Source organism: Pieris napi, chromosome 1 (assembly GCF_905475465.1).
Source record: "Pieris napi chromosome 1, ilPieNapi1.2, whole genome shotgun sequence".
NCBI lineage: Eukaryota > Metazoa > Arthropoda > Insecta > Lepidoptera > Pieridae > Pieris > Pieris napi.
Window position 1 is genome coordinate 5,890,541 of NC_062234.1, and position 19,983 is coordinate 5,910,523.

Consider the following 19,983-nt stretch of genomic DNA (forward strand, 5'->3'; position numbering starts at 1 on the left):
CTTGTTTTTAGGACAAGGGCGTACTTTTACAAACACTAATAAAATAATTATACGAGAAATAAAGTTTAATTTTACTGAAAATATATAAGTATACTAGTAGACCGGCCAAGCGTTGCTGTGGCTAAGGTTTTTGTTTTGTTTTGTTGTATTACATAGTAGTAAACTATTCAAGGGAAACGGTAGGAGAACTTATGTGAAAGGTAGATAGCTTATGTGAAACGTTGGTACTTTTAACACAGCGCCATCTGTTAGAATTGTATCAAATAATAAAAAAAATATTTGCAATAAAATAATATTGCGGGTATAAATTGAGATGTAAGCTATCCTATCTTTTAAGTTAGATCAAACTGCACACGGTGTGAAAATTTGATTGATATCGGTTAGGTAGTTTAGGAGTCCATAGCGGACAAACAACGTGACACGTAATTTATATATATTAAGATTGTACACAGATACACTAACGAATACGAAAGATGTTTCATTATACATACCTGTTCTTAAAATCAATCAGTTAATTGTATATTGTACAAGATTTTCTCTAATGCTCCTAAAATAATTATATTACTGCCATTTTATTATTTATTTAAGATGTATTTAGTGCTTTATATCACAATTAGGTCTGTAATTCGATAATGAATTTGTCTGGTCGGAAATCCAGATATACCTTTTTCCAGATTAAATTTGAACAGAACTAAATCATTTCATGAGGTTTACTCTAGTACATATAAAACTTATTTAACGGAAATAAACGTGAATTTATTACATTATTTACATGACTCGGGGTTTTGATATTAAAAGATATTCAAAAGTCGTTGTCAGCTGACTTCCTCATCAATTTGACAGAAATACATATATGTATTTTTATATTATGACTAGCTGGCCTGGCGAACATCGTACCGCCTAACAGTCGTTTCTTTATTTGTTTAAAATGCTATTCGGGACACCGGTCTAGCTAGTAAGATAAAAAAAAATTGATAAGACAACAAATACATTATGTCAAAAAATAAAAATTTACCTTCCACTAACACTTGAACTTTATGCTATGGTATTAAAGTTCAAATTGACTTTTAGGTAATATTACGAATATTTTGTATGGGAATATAGAAAAGTGTTGTTTTTAGACTCAATTTTTTTAAATTTCTCTCCGTAAGAACCATCCTCGTACTTCAAGGTATATTATATAAAAAAATCAGACAAATCGGTCAAGCCGTTTTCATGTTATGTCGTGACAACGGAAAACGGGTTTCATTTTTATATATATAGATTAATTACCATTATGTTGAGTTACTATATACCTACTATGGAAATGTTCTCATCATGAAACAAGCTATTCATTTGATTTGAATGAATTGAATTGAATTTGAATATGGCTATCCATATTCATTTATCTATTACATTCATGTTTTTTTGTGATTATGCACATTCTGTCACAACTCACAATATCATTCTCATTCACATATGTATCTGTAAAAACACCATATTATGCATCAATCATAAATACACCACATTTATAATAAATCAAAGCTAAAATAAAACTATGTCGTAACAAAAATATTTCACGATCACACCGTCTAATGTCAGATCATTAAAAAATATACTTGAACTTTACACTTTTGAAAAGTAAATGCAGTGATATTATATTTTCAGAATTAGAGTAATTTTTGTGATATAATCGCTCTCACAATTCCGGCATTTAATTATATGTAAATATGCTAAGTGCGTCGCAGATTTATGGATTTGACCAGAGAAACAGAAAAAATAATTATAATTTTATATTCCCTACTAAGTCTACTCTGTTTACTATTTAAAACCGTATATCCAAGAGTATAGTAATTGTATTTGTTTTCTAGGCATGGTCTGAGTTTAAAGGAAATTTTCTACCTATATTAAATTATGTCCATGGTTATGATAACATTTCTTCAATAAGATACAAAGTTATAATATACTTGCTAATGGTTGTAGCTACATGATATTATCTATGTTAGTTATGTAAGAAGTAATCGTGACTTCGAGTTGAACGATAAGTAATTTATAATGCACCAGCAAATCTCAGGTCACACATTATTTAAACATTAACATCAATATTTTGTTAATACGCGATGTATAAAATCAATTTTTATTGTGAAACAGTTATTGATTTGCCAGGTATCATCCTTATACAAAATATAATAATTAAGGGTTTCCCTTATTACTGCGTAAAATATCTAAATCTAAGAAAACATGATTTAATTTAATTTAATTTATTTTTTTTATTTTTTTTTATTGGACTATTCACACCAAAGAAAAGAGGGAAGAGACACGCACGTACGTATAGATAATTCGTCCTTTAATTTAATAGTAAATGACGTGAGAATACATTATATAACTTTATATTTAACCCAATAGGTATTGTAACATTTCATCCGTATTAGAACAAAGATATCATCAGTTGAACTTCAGATCCGAATACCAAAATATTAGGTACCGACCCGGCAACTATGCCGCTGGCATTCGTGTTAATTTCAAAGTTCAAGCTTAAAGGACCCCTTAGTGTAATCAAACAAAGACGAAATGTCAGGTAAAGGTCGTTAGATTTTATTGTGATCATTGTTAAGGTATTTTCGCGTGATTGTATGGTTTGAGTTTTTATTGTTGAATTATAAAGTAATAAAAGGTTATGTTTTGACTTACCCTTTATTCATCGCTGAATAATAAAACCTAAAACTAATTAATTTTTCTGCAAATTTGATTCATTGTGTTCAGTTCGCATAATTTGTCAAACCGCTAAAAACCGGTCATCAATCATGAAAGATAACTAGTTCTATAAGATATATGATTTGTGATAAACACTGTAAACCCTAATAATATATTATTATCATCTAGGACCACCAAGAATTAAAATATATTTTATGCAATGTAGCAAAAACGTAATTTAATATTACTATTCTTTATAAATAACACTGACAAGTACGATAGATTAAACGTTTATCACACTGTGGGTTTAAATCTAGCAGTAAATAGCAGACACGGAGGTAGAGAGTTGGCCTATAGGTGTGGCAAGCAAAAAAAATTAAAAGGTCTAAATAAATTACCAAATAGCTGATGTTCAACAATCAGACGAATATATTTTATTGTAGAGGTATGTGTAGATTATGGTATAGGTATAACATAGAGCCTCCACGGGAAAATAATTACCTACAGTGGCAAAATGACTTATAATGTTTAGTTTGTAATTATTTACATGTTAACCTGAAATCTGGGTTACGGACAGAAGTACGTTCAGTTATATAATGTATCTACAACTTGGTTCGTGGCAATCTTGACTACGTGAGGAAGATGATTATAAGATTTCAAGCATACTTAGGACAAGGCGGAAACGCCTCACTATTTTATAATAGCATAATTGCATGTCTCATAAATGCTTATTCCTTTTCAATAATACTAGTAATTTAAAGTATAGTGACATACGCTTTCAAGTAAAACAATAACTCATTATTAATTTACAATAATTTTAAAAGACCCTTTCTAATAAATATTCTGAACTTCGATTTGTTTTCTCTAGTAACTACGTAATTCAGCCGTTTACATCACTGTTCAAACGGCAAACCTAATCATCTTCCTTTACAAAATAATAGTTTAAAAAAACTAAAAAACACGCTTTTAAAGCACAAACTAAAAAGTGAAAAATAATTCCTAATTTAGGCTGAAAATGGTAATGAACAAAAAATACTGGTATTATTGTGAAAAAGCGTGGGTTGCTCTATAGACGAAAAATATGGCACAGAGCGCCTTTTTTAGTTTTTTTTAACTATTATTTTTTTTTTATTTTTTAGTTTTTTTTTTCGGATTATTGCATTGTCATCGATCTTTGACAGGTGCGCAAAATTTGAATAAAATCTGTCCGTTTAAAGTGGGTCAAAATCGAGTCCGAAGGAGTCAGTTACATACATACATACATACAGGTGAAGCTGCTAATATAAAGCGTGTAAAAACCCAGTGCGCTACAACCTTACTGGGCCTCGGATTTCTGTATCGGTATCGTGATATTTTTTTTCTAGGCAAGTACGTGATCAGATTTCTGTACCTAACACACGGCGTCGACTTTTGTTTTTTAAGTCTAATGCTGGTATTATCACGATGTTTTCCTTCACCGTACGAGCGAGTGTGAATGCGCCCAGAAAGTATATCGGTGTATAGCCGGGGGTCGAATCTATGACTTCAGGGATGAGACTCGCACGTTGAAGCCACTGACCAACAATGCTCTTTCCTATAATATAAGTAAATATTTTTGTTAGATATTACACAATCAAGTATTTATTTTAAAAAGTGTATCATTTTCGCTCAGGCATTGAACAATTGTATTGATTTTTTGTGGAATTCTATAATCGTTTGTTATGACGTAACGTAATGGAAACGATTCACGATCTGAGAACCAGCACACATCTTGATTATGTTTATGTTAAGGAAATCTATGATAAACGGTTAGCAATTAAGCTAAGCAGTTAATTCTCAAAATTACTTTATTGTTAAGACTTAAGATGCGATTATTTTTAAATATTACGCGATTAAAATAAAGGGAAATCTTATATGGTACGTAATAAAGACAAAGTTTAACGGTAATGCACACGACTTATGTCACACGACGTTAAGAATGGGATTCAGTATTTGTGTCTAATCTTTTTTTACGCCTAGAACAGTTAATCTTTAACCGTTAGCTGTGAGTATAAATGTCGTCTAATATTCACTAGGTACATTTCAATAAAAATATTGTGTGTTTTACGGAGCTTATTATAAGCTGTGTTGCATGAAACATCACCAGTGGCGTGTGCAGGATGTCCATCAGTTAAGAAATTGCGCAGTGGCCAGCACATTGTTTAGCCGTAATCTGCGCATCGGCCAATGAATGGGAGCTGCTAAATTATTTATCTACTATCTTCTGGATATAATGGGTTGCGTAAAGCATGTTCACATGTTTCCACGGCGAATTCCCACAGTGTGGTGCAACGGTGGTGTGCCATAAGCAGTTCAGTCTAACGCGTTGTCTTGGAGCAACTACTAGAATTTTTCACAGCTTAGTTTTGTGTTTGTGACTTAAACGGTGTTGTGTTGTGCTCGTTGAATACTTGTGGTTTGTTGGTTTAACGAATCTATGAGGGTCTTATAACTATGTCTTACATACAGCTATTGTTTAAAAACGTACTATTTAACATGATAGTTGTATAAAATAATTAGTTAATTATCATATGAATTTGGTTACAAACCTGCTAAGGCTAATTTAAATATCGGCTGAGGCCGTTGTCTTAATTTACTTACTTAATAATGCCATATTATATAGATTTACATAGTTAAATTCATATCTACTTAAGTAACACCTAATAAATACAACTGAGGCGTTTTTCAAACGGCTTCATAGTTAGGCAAAATCAACTAGACATTATAGAGAAATCAGCTGAATATTTTGTAACATTTAATCAGTAATACAGAATAATATTAATATAAAATAAAAAGCGAGGCAATAATCCTATATTTATTAGTGCTATTTTTTCTGTATTTTATTAACATTAATTTGATAAAGAACGTGTTAAAAGTATTTCCACGTTTCCATTTAAAATATAATTCATGATTTTACTTTCTCTGAGGAATTGACTTATAAATTGCATTTAATCATGCGACACTCGCCACTTTAATGGTTGATTTATTTAAGTCACACCCCGGTGATTATAAATGATATGTCATAATAATAGTTTAATAATTATCGATTCCGGTGGCATGGTCCTACTGTTCGCGTAAGTAAAGGTGCGCGATACAAGTTGACTAGCGACCTCGTTCACAAAGGCTAAGTTGCGTGCATAAAAATATGGCTATATATAATATATATATCTGTCTCAATCCCTGCACATTTTTAAGTACGTTCATTAACTCTCATATTAGTTTAGTTAACTAAGAACGAAATAAATGTTTAATATAATTGGTAATTACATACACTTGTGTTGTAATTCGATGTTTTAAAGGTGAATTCTGAAATTAGGTCCCTATAAATGTTCATACCTTTAACATTCGACAAATTATGTCTACATATATCAAGGTCTCGTATTGTTATAGGAATTTGATGAAACAATCGATTCGATTAAATTGCATGCCAATCATAAGATTGAACTGCTCAATTTGGCTGTGTATTTGGAAATAAGAAAGGGCGTATAATTTAAAAAAATATAAATATTATTAATAATACGTCACTGACTCTAGGTAAAATGACTATTGTAGTTGCTAGGAGTTTTGTCTTGAAACGGCGTATTAATTTTTTTTTTACTTACACATGCGTAGTTTAAACCTTTTGGGTTGTAGTTTTTGTAAATATTTACATCAATTTAAACTTCTATCTTCTATGGCTAGGTGCGTAAATATTCGTGGTTATGTTAGATCAGTGAATTTATTGCGAGTGGTGACTTGTATGACGAATATCATTTAACTGCTGCGAATGAAAGTAATATTCATTTAGATGATGAAATCAAAAGCAATAGATTAAGATCAGGAAGTATAACAAAATGACCTAAGTTATCAGCATTCAAGGCATCTGTTGCAGTAACGGCACATCATTACGAGCACCCTATGCGCCGTTGCACAATCTTTCACTTTTGTTGCTTATGGCCGCCATTGTCGCGCACGCGCTTTACTGAGAACGTTCCCGCGTAAACAGCAAAAACCGCGGGAACGTCAAAACAATAATAGCCGACATAATTATCCATATTATGTTATCTACCGTATTTCCATTTACAGTATTGCAAATATTCTCATTTATTTCTTTTTAATTGTTGTTTTATTGTGATAGGAAAATATAAAACAAATTAGTTCTCAGTTAAAGCTTTGGTTTGTGTGAATAGTAATAAAATTACGTCTTGGAGGTGCTATGCTAACTTAGTTAAGAACGATATGATATTTTTGTTATACTGCAATAGCAGCCGAAAATTTGATTACACCAATTCATGGCATTTTTAAACAACTTCGTAATATGCGTGAATTTTCAAGATAACTTTACAAAAACAATAAACAAACAAACCACATTCCTTATTCGTCATTTATTACTCCGTGCAGTTCTGATTACGCCGTGACCAGAAGACATGAAACTCGGAACGTTCATTTAGTAATTAAAATTATTATTTGTTTAATATGAAAATAATTTATTTAACAAGTTACTTGTAACTATCGAAATTAAACTGGCAAAATGGTCAATGGAAACTACGTTCTATATGGCGATAGACCAGCTTCAGAATCTGAAATGGTCGATGACCACGTGCATAGGAAAACCGTTGAGCGTAAAGCAAAACGCAAATCTAATAGATCTGCCAACGATCTACAGCGCTCGTTAAACTTAGCGCAGAAGTTAGATAACGAAACAGACTCGGACAAATTCGAAAAGAAAATAAAGGAGCCAAGGCTACTTCGCTACGTACCAACTACGGAAGTGCAAGAACATTTTGTTGCGGAGAAATTTGAGACCTACGACTTAAAGCCTATAGAAGAACCAATGAAGAGATACACGTTTGCAAAAAAGCCAAAAAATCACGCAGATGGCTCAATAAACTACGCTTACTCCCGGTCGAGTAGCAGTTGCAGTTCACCTAATGGTAATCTGCCGACTATATCTGAACACGGAGAGCAGTATGGTACATACAGAGTTCGATCTATACAGACATCTTCGAATGAGGGAATTGGTGAATACCAAACAAAATTTGACAAATATTTTACATCACCGAGAGACGTCAAATCATTCAGTGATAAGGTAAATATACTATGTGGTAGAAATTAATGCGTTAAACTTTAATTGGATAAAATGTTTTATATCAATATAACTTTGAATATGTTGAGTTAATAGTATATTATTGGCACCTAATAGCTCTTTATAACACACGTGGCTTAAATATGCAATTATAGGCTGCACCCTTCGTATAGGCTAAACAAGTATCACATAATTGCCTCTGAAAGTAATTAAGGATTCTTATCTAAACTCAGTAGACGATTTACGTTCTCATAAGCGAAGCTTTATTATCTGTATGTGGGTGGTTTGAATAATATTTTCCGAGTCTCGTATTATTGTATTGTACTAACTATCGAAATATTATAAAGAAGGGAATTGATGTCTGAAATTCTAAAAACCTAACACTTATCTCTCTTATCTTTTATCTTCCTTTTAACATCGGTAAGAATTACCTATAAGGAAATCGAATTAAGGATTATTTATGAAAACCTATTGGATAACCACCGTGATACTATGTAATAAAGTACTAAAAAGCAAAATATAATTGAGCTTTTTAAGTCTGTAAAGAAAATTACAAGTGATAACGCTATTTAATAAACGTGGTCTTAAACAGCTAACTTTCAAAGTTACATTGAACATATTTTTGCTACGAATTGAACCCTGGACTTCTGGGTTAAATGATATGTATATAAATTAAAGATGTCGGTATATAAACGTTATAACACAACGTAACTCATTTCGTCGAGTCTCCAGAGACTTTCTCTAGGGTCAAGGGGCACTGAGATGTCTCGTCTCGAACGAGAACAACGCGGTCGTATACACAATCCGCATATATTATCCGCATTTTATTACACTAAGTTGTAATTCCTGAATTCCAAATTATAAATATTTGAATAACCACGGAATATGAACAATCAATCACCTAAATCTAAAATACAATTTGGTTTTTAAATATTTGTAAATACCTCACTCACTCCGCTGGCTCTTTGGCCTCAGAAATGAGAAACTTCCTGCGCTCCTGTGCTTGTTGGCTTCAGCCGTAGCAGTTCCTCCTCTTCGTAAATAACTACTAATTGAACATGAATTACCATGTTAAATTGGACAAAGCAGAGTAAAACTGATTTATTATTATTAATTGAATATTTCTTTCTGATTTATTAGTACCTCTTTCAGTTGACCTTTAATATTATAATATAGCATTAATTTAATCATAAAAATTAAAAAAATACGTAGCTAATGACAATCTCTTAGTCAATACCAAGGCTTAATAGTACTGTTTATCCTGGGTTCGATTCTCAGCACCACAGTCCACAATCATCGATTCGGATACGAAAGTTCCTATCAGTCCTATACAAAAAAGAAAAAAATAATGCCCACTCAGGGCTGCTGCCTATGAATATAAATGAAATATCTTCCCGTATTAAAAAAGAACCTTAATTTCAGGGCTCACATCCCGACAGCCTGTACCGTGTGCCTTCAGACCGTGGGAGCAGTACCAGAAAAATCGTCCACATGCTGCGTTTACTTCGGTGGCCCGTAGCTCTATTTGGAGTGTGCGTTGCTCTAGCCATATTCGTCTATTTTCTTATGCCTGGTAAGTTTTTTGATATGTGCCCAATAACCTAGTAACATTACAATAGTTGTTTGTGCTGGTTATTTAGTTTGAAACCAGATAATTAATATATCATAAATATTTGTACCTACTTGATAGGTATACAAACGTTCTCGTTTATTTGATAAGTATTACTCAATAATTTACAACAAAGAATGTTGAACGTACGTAAAATACAATCTATGATTGGGTCTATAGTCTTTGATAACGTTTATGCAAGAAGGATTGCTAGGGTAATCTCGAAACGTTGCCAATGATATGCGATGAAAGTTATGTCGCATAAAAAGGAAATTATCAGCTAATATACATGTAAAAACAGTTATTCTGCCCAGCAGATCATAAATTACTTTCAAAACAATTATTGTCCTTACTCAAGTACTTTGTTACCCGGATACTTGCTACGAATTCGCTTCATAAATATTCAGGAACTTTCACTGCAGACGAAGATATTTAAAACAATAAAAGCTGCAATAAACTGTGTCATATTTTTCGGATTCGACCTTAATGTTACGAAATGAAAATAAGTATTTTGTCGACTCCACAGAAATTTATTTTAAGGGCCAAACTTTCGCTACACAGTTTTAATGTATCGTTGGCTGATTTAGTTTGGGCAACGGCAAATATAGCACGACACACAAGTTACACACTTACACATATTAACCTAAAATTTTAGTAATGGTAAAGAGTAGTTGTAGATTTTCCGACGCAACAATGTGTTAAAAACGTCTGGTACCGAAATTAAATAATGATTAGGGCTCTGACTCTTTGAAAACGCTACAATGCACTACTTGACAATTCTTTTATTTTTACTGTTCTCTTTAATGTGGCCGCCCGTTGCACCATGTTTTTCTTTTTTTAGGTTTATTATTAATATCATTATTTAATTCTTGTGTATAAATTGAATAAAAATAACTGAAATTAGAAATAGTATATGGTGACGGTACTCCCCCATACAGATTTAAATAAAGTGTTTCGGTAGGAAGACTTATGTATTTAACCAACCACCAGAAATATTATTTTGACTATACAAAAACAAAGCAACATAAGTAAGAAACTTAAGTTGCTTTATTTTTACAGACACAAAAAGGAAACTAAGTCTTAAATGCCGTCTAACTAATCTATGCCAAATGCAAAGAGTTTAATAACTTCCATTTATCTTGCTACTTGATTATATTTCAGATAGGGTGGCTTAGGGCTATTGCTTGCTATACTAACATATACTTTGCATACTTAATTAGTGATTTAAAGGCCAACAATTAGTGAATGATTAAAATTGTCCACCTGAGGTCAACTCCTAAATTAGCAAACATGAGTTGTAAATAAGCTTTATGCCAATAGCTTAGGTCAATTTAGTTCACTTATTTGAATATGGCAATAATATAAGTATTTAAATTTAAATGTCTAGGTCTAGTTTGAAAATTATTTGGATATCTCGATCAACGCTTGAATGCATAATAATAGTAATTCAAGATAAAGTCACTTTTTTTAATCTCAAAGCGAAAACCATTCTAAACCAGTCTAGATTAATTCCTATGACACATTTTATGTCCCTTAAGTGTATGGTTGGGTTTTTAATAAATGTTTCAAGTAAAAAAAAGCGCCACTAACGCAGAAATGTGTCGTACAATATTCTAAATAATTATTTATTCTAAGCTAATAACGTTCTTGTTCCGGTTGGAATTCTTTAAAACCACATCTCACCTAGTTTGATAATCAAAGATCCTTTATGAAATTGACGCATTATTTTGGTTATGCAATTGATAGGGTATTATTAACGACTCACAGGTCAAAGTCAAGATATTCTTACGAAGAGACGTGCTAGTGACTTCTTGAACCCGGCTTTCTCCGTTAAATCAACATGTTTCATCTTTAGTATTACGTCAATTCGAGCACAAATACATTTGTCCCATTTACATACATTGTATTGAATATTCAGTGTGGACATTTTGAGGTGGACACGAGTGCAAGCATTGCCTAGTCGAAATACAAATAGTATAATCTAGGCCATCATTTAACCTTTAGGTAAACTGAGTTCGTATAAAATTTAACGAGATTTAAAGTGATAGTCTACGTATCAAATTGCTTTACTGTTTATTATGATAACACTTAAAATATATTATGCCGGCGTACCTCAATTGTAGATTTTTAGTTATATAATATATAAGCCTTTATTCAGACAAGATACCATTTACTTAATCTAGAATATACATGTTTAAAAAAAATCAGTGTCGCTACAACCTCTTTAGGTCTAGGCCTCAGATTTCTGAATCTGTTTCGTGATCATTTTTCAATCTAAAAGGCAAGTAGGTGATCAGCCTCCAGTGCCTGAATGTACTTGTTTAGTATTGAAAAATGTAACTTAAATATAGTTGAATACGTATTTACATTCCCTCGACAACTTTGTCTGTTTGCCTTTTGTTGGCAAAGGCCTCCTCCAATTGCCACTATAAATTTTTGGCCTGGGCAGGCTTATTTTATCGACCCACCTTTGAAATGGTGTACCCCTTTTCCTCTTCATGTGACCTGTGTACCAATGCGTTAATGACTTGCTCCATTTTGACTCTTCTCTGATGGTATGCCAAGCCCACTTCCATTTAAGTTTTTTAATCGTAATATCTTTTGTTTTTGTGTCATTTTTTATTGTTGATGTTAATTCTGTCTGAAAGTTTTTTCCCCATCATTCTATTCATTGCATTCTGACATGTTTCAAGTTTTTTGGTTAATGCTTTTGTTAAGGTCCAAGTTTGACAGCCGTAATTCAATATAGGCAGAATACTCGTGTGATTTTTAGTTATTGTTTAGTAATATTTTATTCGTATAATTAAGGTATAATTACTTTTTATATTTTACTACAAATCCTTAACAAAAGTATAAACATACTAGTGGACCCCACAGACGTTGTCCTGCATGATATTTCAAGCTATTAGGATATTAAAGTATGAAAGTACCGACTGCAGCGCCACCTGCCGGGCTGATTTGTGAATCTAAACCATTCCCAGATCCCCTTGAACACACACAAAAAATTTCATCAAAATCGGTCCAGTCGTTTGAGAGAAGTTCAGTGACATACACACTCACAGAAGAATTATATATATAAAGATTCGCCGACTACGTATACTTAGAGACAAGCAGGTCATTGGTCTACACCAAGGCGCACAACGTTGTAGACGGTTCTCATTTATATCACATAACAATTTATTGTTCCAGATAACCTGGGTCAAGAATTCGATAAGATAAACGCAACTAATTGGGAAGAGAACTTCTCCAGTGCTCAATCCTACTCAACTTCCTCTTCGACGTCTGGTCCACTTAACAGGAATATAAGTAAATCTGTCAACGGTAAGTGACCTGCTAATATTTTTTCACAATAATGTTAGTTTGGACCTAAAAGGCCAAATCACATCTACGTAACAAACTTCAATAAGTTAAATGATTTATTATTTCATTATAACAGCTGTATGTTTATCATACTAGAATTTTTTTTGAATCGGTCGTCAGTAGTGTCTGTCCTGGTTTGAATTATTTATAGAAATATTTTAAAACAGGTACGAAAACTTCTGAGATAGATTTCAATGAAGCTGATAACATCACAAATATCTCTTCTATAATCGCAGAATCCAGCACCACAAGAAAATTGCCAATAACTCCCGTCTTCCCGACCAATATAGAACCCGAGGTACAATATGGAAACGATGACGACAGTATGAGAAAACCAAAACTACTTTTTAATACAAATACACCAGATGAGTCCACATTCAGGCCACATATAACGCATCATCCTGAAAAACCGTTGGCGATTTACTTCAAAGATGCTGAAGCTGTATCCACAACAACCACTGAGAAAATTACCACAGAAATAATAAAAAAAGCTGAAACCTCTAATACGTTGCCAAAATTGGAAGAGAAAACCACAAACACTCCTGTGTTCGCACCACAGCCTAAACCTCTGGTTACTATAAACGTTGAGTCGCCGGCAGAAATACCGAAAACTTATGCAAGGTTACAGAATACGTATAATTCAAACTCAAAAATTACGCCTGACATCCAGGAGTATTACAGGCGGCCAGAATATGAATCCAAAGTGAAGTTCACCTCAGGTCATTCAAAACTTTTTGGTATATCTATGGAGGATTCAGATAAAATTAAGTCCACAACTCAAAGCTCGTTATATAACACTAGAGTTTCTCCTACACTTCCCACTTGGAAAGATAGAGATTATAGCACTACTAAAAATCCTATTAACTCTCTATCTGATGGTAAGCTTTGATTTCTATTCTGGGAGCATGCGGTGTATAAAATATAGTTATAAATAAGATGGAGCTTATTTATAGCAGCTAATACAAGAATGTTATATATGCGTTGATTATTATAGAAACTAATTATTAAAAACTATGATTCTATGATTTACATAACAAAATGAATAATATAGAAACAAAATTTTGCATTTAAAGCACTTTTATGTACACAAACGTATAAAGAAGGTCGCCGCGTAGTAAAACTTTAACAAGCGTTGCGTAATGAGTATACTTATTACAATGTTACAACTTAGATTGACTTAATAGCATGCATTTGTGCCTAATAAGATATTTTCTGACCTACATAATATTTTGTTACATCATATTAAAATTATAACAAAATTTTAAAAAGTAACAGCCTGCTATGCCACTCCATGATCGGTGATGGTTCTTGTTGGTGTAATTTTAGTAATCGAATATTTAATAATTTCTTTATTAATAAAACACGTTTCAATTCTAAATATAACTCGACAGTAGAGATTTATTTCACTTTTATTAAAGCTAGTATCGATATTTACAGTGCCCCAATGCCGGTCCACGCGTCTTTCCATATGTCGAGGCATCTTGCCCTACGACTTAGCAGGTCTTCCAGCTAGGATTGGAAAGAAAGAAGTGACTTTACTGCTACCACAGATTGAATACCTGGTGGCCACTAACTGCAGCGACCGAGTGCGACACTTCGCGTGTTCACTATTAGAACCAGAATGCAGTCCACCTCCTTTTTCATCAAAACTACCCTGTTATAGTTTGTGTAAAGGTATGATTTTAATATAGTAATTCTAGAAAAAAATATTTCTTATACATTATTGTAATATATTGCCATTACCGTCCGCAAAAACAATATATTTGTGTGAAGTTGCATCACTTCATAATATGATGGAAAGAGTAGAAAATGTCGTACACGTACGTGAGCGTCATATGTTATTTTTTTGTGTAAATTTTTCCGAATTAATTACAATAAAAATAACTGTTATTTCACAAGGACAAATTATGAAACATAAATAGATGTTTATAAAGTTTAGCTGTCCAGCTATTACTCGGAAAAAACCAACAATTAAAAATGTCTTGCGACGGACTCGTATTCAATACAAAACTCAAACTCTGGGACAAATTTACGTTCCGGTATAGCAGCTTATGTTACTGTTAAATTGTAAAAAAAAAGATTTCATTGGAGTGTGCTTTAAAAATGTGTTTGAGCTCTTGGAACTTTGAGTAATAAATCCAAATATAATTTAAATAACTTCAAGAAATATTTCATAGCCAAATGCTCTGTAAAGATTTCCTACGAAATAGTTTTTCAATGACCATTGCGTCTTTTTTTCAGCTATCGCAGACAGTTGCGAAGGCTACATACCAACGGAGCTGTCACCGATCTTCAACTGTAACCAGTATTCGAGTAGCAATTGTGCCAACGCACGAAGCCCTTGCTTCGCCAGGGAGCTGACTTGTGGTGATGGCACCTGCGTGCCCCGGGATTGGATCTGTGACGGAACCCGGGACTGTCCAGGCGGAGAGGATGAGGCGCCTTGTTCCACCTGCGAGGAGAATGAATTCCGGTACACCAATTCACGTAACTTGGTTTCGTGATAGCTCAGGGTTCGAAAGATATACATTTTTGTGTATGTTAAAGTGTCTTAGAAAACTTAGTCAAAATTGTCCATTAAATTATATCTGATGGTAATTGCATCCATAGAAATAAGCTTTTTAGTGTCCAAATGGATCTATAGCAAACTTGCTTAATCATTACTTAATCGCTTAATAACCGTTGATTTAAATGCGCGAGTATATACTACCAGTCCTAATTTACTTATACTTATTTATAATATATATTAATTATAGGAATAATCTGCTATTTAACTAAACCATTCCAGCCATTCCATTTCGCTTAAAATATTTTGAAATCGAAAACATTAAAACGTTAGTAATTGTTGGAGTTTTCTCACTATGTATATTACTATCTACTCTATGACCTAGAACTGTATTACCAAAACATAGCTAAAATTAACCGAAAAGTAAAAAACTTGACATTGACAGGTGCCAGTCAGGTCTATGCATTGTGAACCGTTGGGTCTGCGACGGATATTCCGACTGCCCTGATGGCGATGACGAAATTGACGAATCTTGTCGCTCTCATACGAATGTGGAAGTGCAAGAACCAGGGGAAGAGCTAGCCGGTTCTGCACCTGCTCCTTCCATTCGCAAACCTTACAGACAACCGCAGTCACGTCAAAACAATGGTATGTTGTATGATAATATGAGAATAATGGGCATCATTTTTTATGTTTTACAGTTTTAAAAGGATTCCAAATTTTTTTGACGTGATAACGTCTTTAAAATCGTTTTAGTCGGGTGACATGTTCAGAAACTTGTGTCACACCAAAACCTCACGAGCGCGATCGCAGGTATAACGAGAGAGAGACGGACCGATCTCCCGTCTCATCTCGAGCGCTGCCAGTCATTCCGTGAATGTATGAAGAAAAATGTATATCATAGTCGAATAAGAAAACTTGTCATTTTACACCCGAAATTTATCATCAAAAGTGTGAATAAAACGATAGATGTAATTTAAAATTTGAAAAAATTGTTATCTTCATTAATTACAAATAAATAAATAAATTCCTTACTTCCCAAAAACTTATATCACCAATAAGACGTTATCACGTAAACATCTCGATCGTAAACCTACTTTACAAACAACCAATATTTTTTTATTTTTTTTTATGTCTCTGGCACGGTTTGTGCATTAGCCAGCGTCAAGTATAAGATTTTTATAATTCGTGCTTTTTTGCCTTAGAAATTCGACCATGTCCTCCATGTACGGTTTAGGCACTCGCCCGGTACCGCACAACCCTCCCAAAGGCGGAGAACAAATTAAAATTAAATTAAAACTTGCCCTCGAACCGGGAATCGAACCCGGTACCCCTCACCTAGCTGCCACTTAATAAGACCGCTAGGCTATGAGGCCCCTGATTCCAATATTATGATGGACGCATAAACTAGGCATAGACACATTTTAAATATTCTATTGGCGTTAATGTCTGCATCTGTTTCATTGTTCATTTGTTAGTATAGGCGAGAAGTTGTATTCTGTGCATGGCATCGTTAAATTTTGATTTCCTTCATGCTACGAGCAAGTGTTACTTGCATACGCAGCTAGAAAGACCAGAGCACTTTTTGTACACCACTTAGTTTGTGAAACTTCCAGTTGAGGTATTGTCGCAATGGTGCCTTCAAAAAAAGAAGGAACTATTCTATAGATATAGAATCGAACTCTAACAATCTAACACTGCACAGTATCATTCATAAGCCTCATATTATTGTTGTCCTTATCACTCCGTGTCATATTGAGAATTTTTAAACGGGACAAAATATAGTATTTAAGGCTTTAAGTTAAAGTTCTAAACTATTTATTTCCTTATCATTTTCATGCATTACATTCAATACCGTCTTCACCATAATAAGGGCACACTGGGCCTGTGCCCAGGGCCCCCATTTTCAGGGGGCCCCGAAGGACCGACAATTTCGACATAATATATCATACTGCATTTAACCAACTTAGTAAATTTTTTTAAATTATAATTAGCTTTTTTTTACTTTCCATAACGGCCCCAAATTCTTGTGTGCCCAATGGACCCAGCCTAGTTTAAGACGGCGTAGATTACATTCACAAGCCTTAATTTAGTTTATATTTAAAATCACCGCACTATTATTGTTGCGAATGCATAACACTAGTCTTAATATATATAAATTACGTGTCACGTTGTTTGTCCGCTATGGACTCCCAAACTACCGAACCGATTTCAATCAAATTTGCACACCGTGTATAATTTGATCCAACTTAAAAGATAGGATAGCTTACATCCCAATTGTACCCGCAATATTATTTTATTGCAAAATATTTGTTTATTATTTGATAGTCACAATTCTAACAGATGGCGCTGTGTTGAAAGTACCAACGTTTCACATAAGCTACAATTTAATGGCATAACCACCAAAAAAGCATGGTGGTCCCCATGACTGGTGTTCTCCTACCGTTTCCCTTGAATAGTTTACTACTATGTAATATAACAAAAACTTTAGCCACAGCAACGCTTGGCCGGTCTGCTAGTTACTTATATATCTTCTACTTTGTAGGAGAGACAGACAGCAAGGAGCTGTTAATGACAAGTGATTCGACGAACGCTTTGAAACGTAACTTCACAAGGCGTCCTTCACCTTCTCGTCTCACACCCTATTCGAGACCCATGCTGAAATCCCGCAAAGAACCAGAACAAACCACGATAGAGAATTTAACAGAAAAATCCGCGGCGTCATATAGAAAAAACTTCAGGAAACAAACCCAAAGAGTACCTGAAATTAAAAAAGATGTATCTGAAGATATGGATCAATTCTACGTTGACGTGATAAAGGAAGATGAACGAACGGCGGAAACGCCTCCGCCAGTTGCGACCAAATTGGACAAGAGCATAGACAACTTAGAGAGAGTCATTGATGGAGCTGGATTATTGAGGGTATGTTTTATTAGTATTTAATTATCGATAAATTTTAAAACAAAAGAAGATAATGAACTTTACATTTTCTACACAATATACAAGTATTGTCAAACCGGAAGAACACTGGCCCCTACTTATAAACAAATGATAAATCAGTCAGTGCAATTACACTCTTACGAGTATAACTAAAGTACTCTTTCGTCTCTTTCTGACAAATAGTGTTTTAGCTGTGACGAAAAAAACAGAAAGAGGTTTAGTATTTACTTCTATTGGCCTACGTTCCACAAATACGCTTTTACTAGAATATTAAATAACAGTTAAATTGATCTAATATTCAATTGATATTCTATTTTTTTTTCTATTAGTTTAATATTTAAATTTCAACAGAAAGCGGCCCTTGCCCGTAAACAGGATTTGTCCCGTGAATTGAACGCTACAGAAGAAGACTTTGGTTACAACAGTGCCCACGCATCGCCATGTCCCAACGAGGAATTACGTTGCGTTGACGGCCGATGTATCACTTTAGCCCAACTGTGTGACGGAACCATAGACTGTAGCGATCACGCCGACGAGGACAATTGCTATACATAAATGGACAGGAACTAAAATTTTATTTACAGTGTACAAAGAACGTATAATTTAATGTTTTTAACCGCTGGTAAAGCAGTTGGTTTTTGCCGCTTCTGGTTTAATCCAGGTCGAAATATATATTCGACAGATGGATCAGAAAAATTTGATAGACATTTAAAAATGTTCACAAGATGATTTCCGTCCATATTAATTTAGTTGTAGGAAATTAGTGTTTACTTTGAAAACTCGAAAACTTAGCTGTGATACAGAATCATTTTAGGAATTAAAATCTTCATTTTAGTTATTAGCTATAGGTTTCATTCATTCGCGATTCATGATTTTAAAATGACATGTTTCCATATTTCGTTTCGAATATTAAATAAAATATAGTTTAATATAGATGAAGGATTAGTGGTTATATTCATAGACGTACCAAAAGCCTAAAAAATGTTGTCTTTTATTTAAAGTGACAAGAAAATAATTATCACAATATACGATTCAACAGTTAATAGATGTAGTACCTATGTCTAAAGGAGTATATAAATATACGTGTTGTTTGATAATTTACTATTTTAAAAGAGTACCGAGATCTTTTTACGCCGGCTTTTTCTCTCGGCCTACACCTTCTGTCTTCTTTGCCGATGAGTAGGGATGCCTACAAATTCAAATTTAATGACGTGGAATAAGTGATACATATGTATCTAATGTTCCATAATAAACATATATTTATTTTTTTTATTTTTTACATATATAAATTTTTAAGCCAATGAAAATGACTGACAAATATTAAGCATAATTCCAGGGGATTTTGCCTGAATATTTGGACAAAGATAGTTTTTTTCATTCAATGTAGTTTTTATTGAAGTACAAAACAGACGGCCCTATAATATTTCAAAATTTAATACACATTATTACATTAATTGTTTTAAATTTTGATAGATTTACAGTTGTGGTAATTGTGCCTTAATTATTAACATAAAGTTATAATCCGATTAATACATTTAACATTTACATAATATACATAAAATTGTGTATATAATGTCACATCACCTAAATCTACTTGTCTCTGTCTTGGAATTAAATAAATATTAACAAATACTCACATATAAATTAAGCTCCTTTTTTATTAAAGATATAAGATTGTAAATACACATAGGTTTTAATTATTTATTATTTTGTAAGAAGTATTAGAGATCCTAATCCTTCCGAAAATTTTGTAATTATTGTAAAAGTTGAAAAGCGGTGTTTTTTTATACCATTAAGTCCAGAGTAATGTCA

At 33.2% G+C, this 19,983-nt stretch overlaps 1 protein-coding gene across 4 annotated transcripts in view; it reads left to right on the forward strand.

The window, feature by feature from the left end:
• Positions 1 to 19,341, forward strand: part of LOC125051137 (atrial natriuretic peptide-converting enzyme-like) — a 47,277-nt gene extending 27,936 nt beyond the window's left edge. Inside the window, exons 1-10 of one of the 4 annotated variants that reach the window (XM_047651303.1) lie at positions 5,021 to 5,107; positions 7,072 to 7,759; positions 9,179 to 9,329; positions 12,555 to 12,686; positions 12,893 to 13,603; positions 14,163 to 14,399; positions 14,967 to 15,198; positions 15,677 to 15,879; positions 17,777 to 18,153; positions 18,523 to 19,341. In XM_047651303.1, coding sequence (XP_047507259.1) covers positions 7,202 to 7,759; positions 9,179 to 9,329; positions 12,555 to 12,686; positions 12,893 to 13,603; positions 14,163 to 14,399; positions 14,967 to 15,198; positions 15,677 to 15,879; positions 17,777 to 18,153; positions 18,523 to 18,726 — 2,805 coding nt within the window. In that variant the 5' untranslated portion in view covers positions 5,021 to 5,107; positions 7,072 to 7,201 and the 3' untranslated portion in view covers positions 18,727 to 19,341. Of the gene's footprint in view, positions 1 to 5,020; positions 5,108 to 7,071; positions 7,760 to 9,178; positions 9,330 to 12,554; positions 12,687 to 12,892; positions 13,604 to 14,162; positions 14,400 to 14,966; positions 15,199 to 15,676; positions 15,880 to 17,776; positions 18,154 to 18,522 lie in introns of those variants that run through there. The other 3 variants (XM_047651313.1, XM_047651330.1, XM_047651321.1) reach the window with 3 other exon arrangements.
• Positions 19,342 to 19,983: the final 642 nt, after the last annotated feature.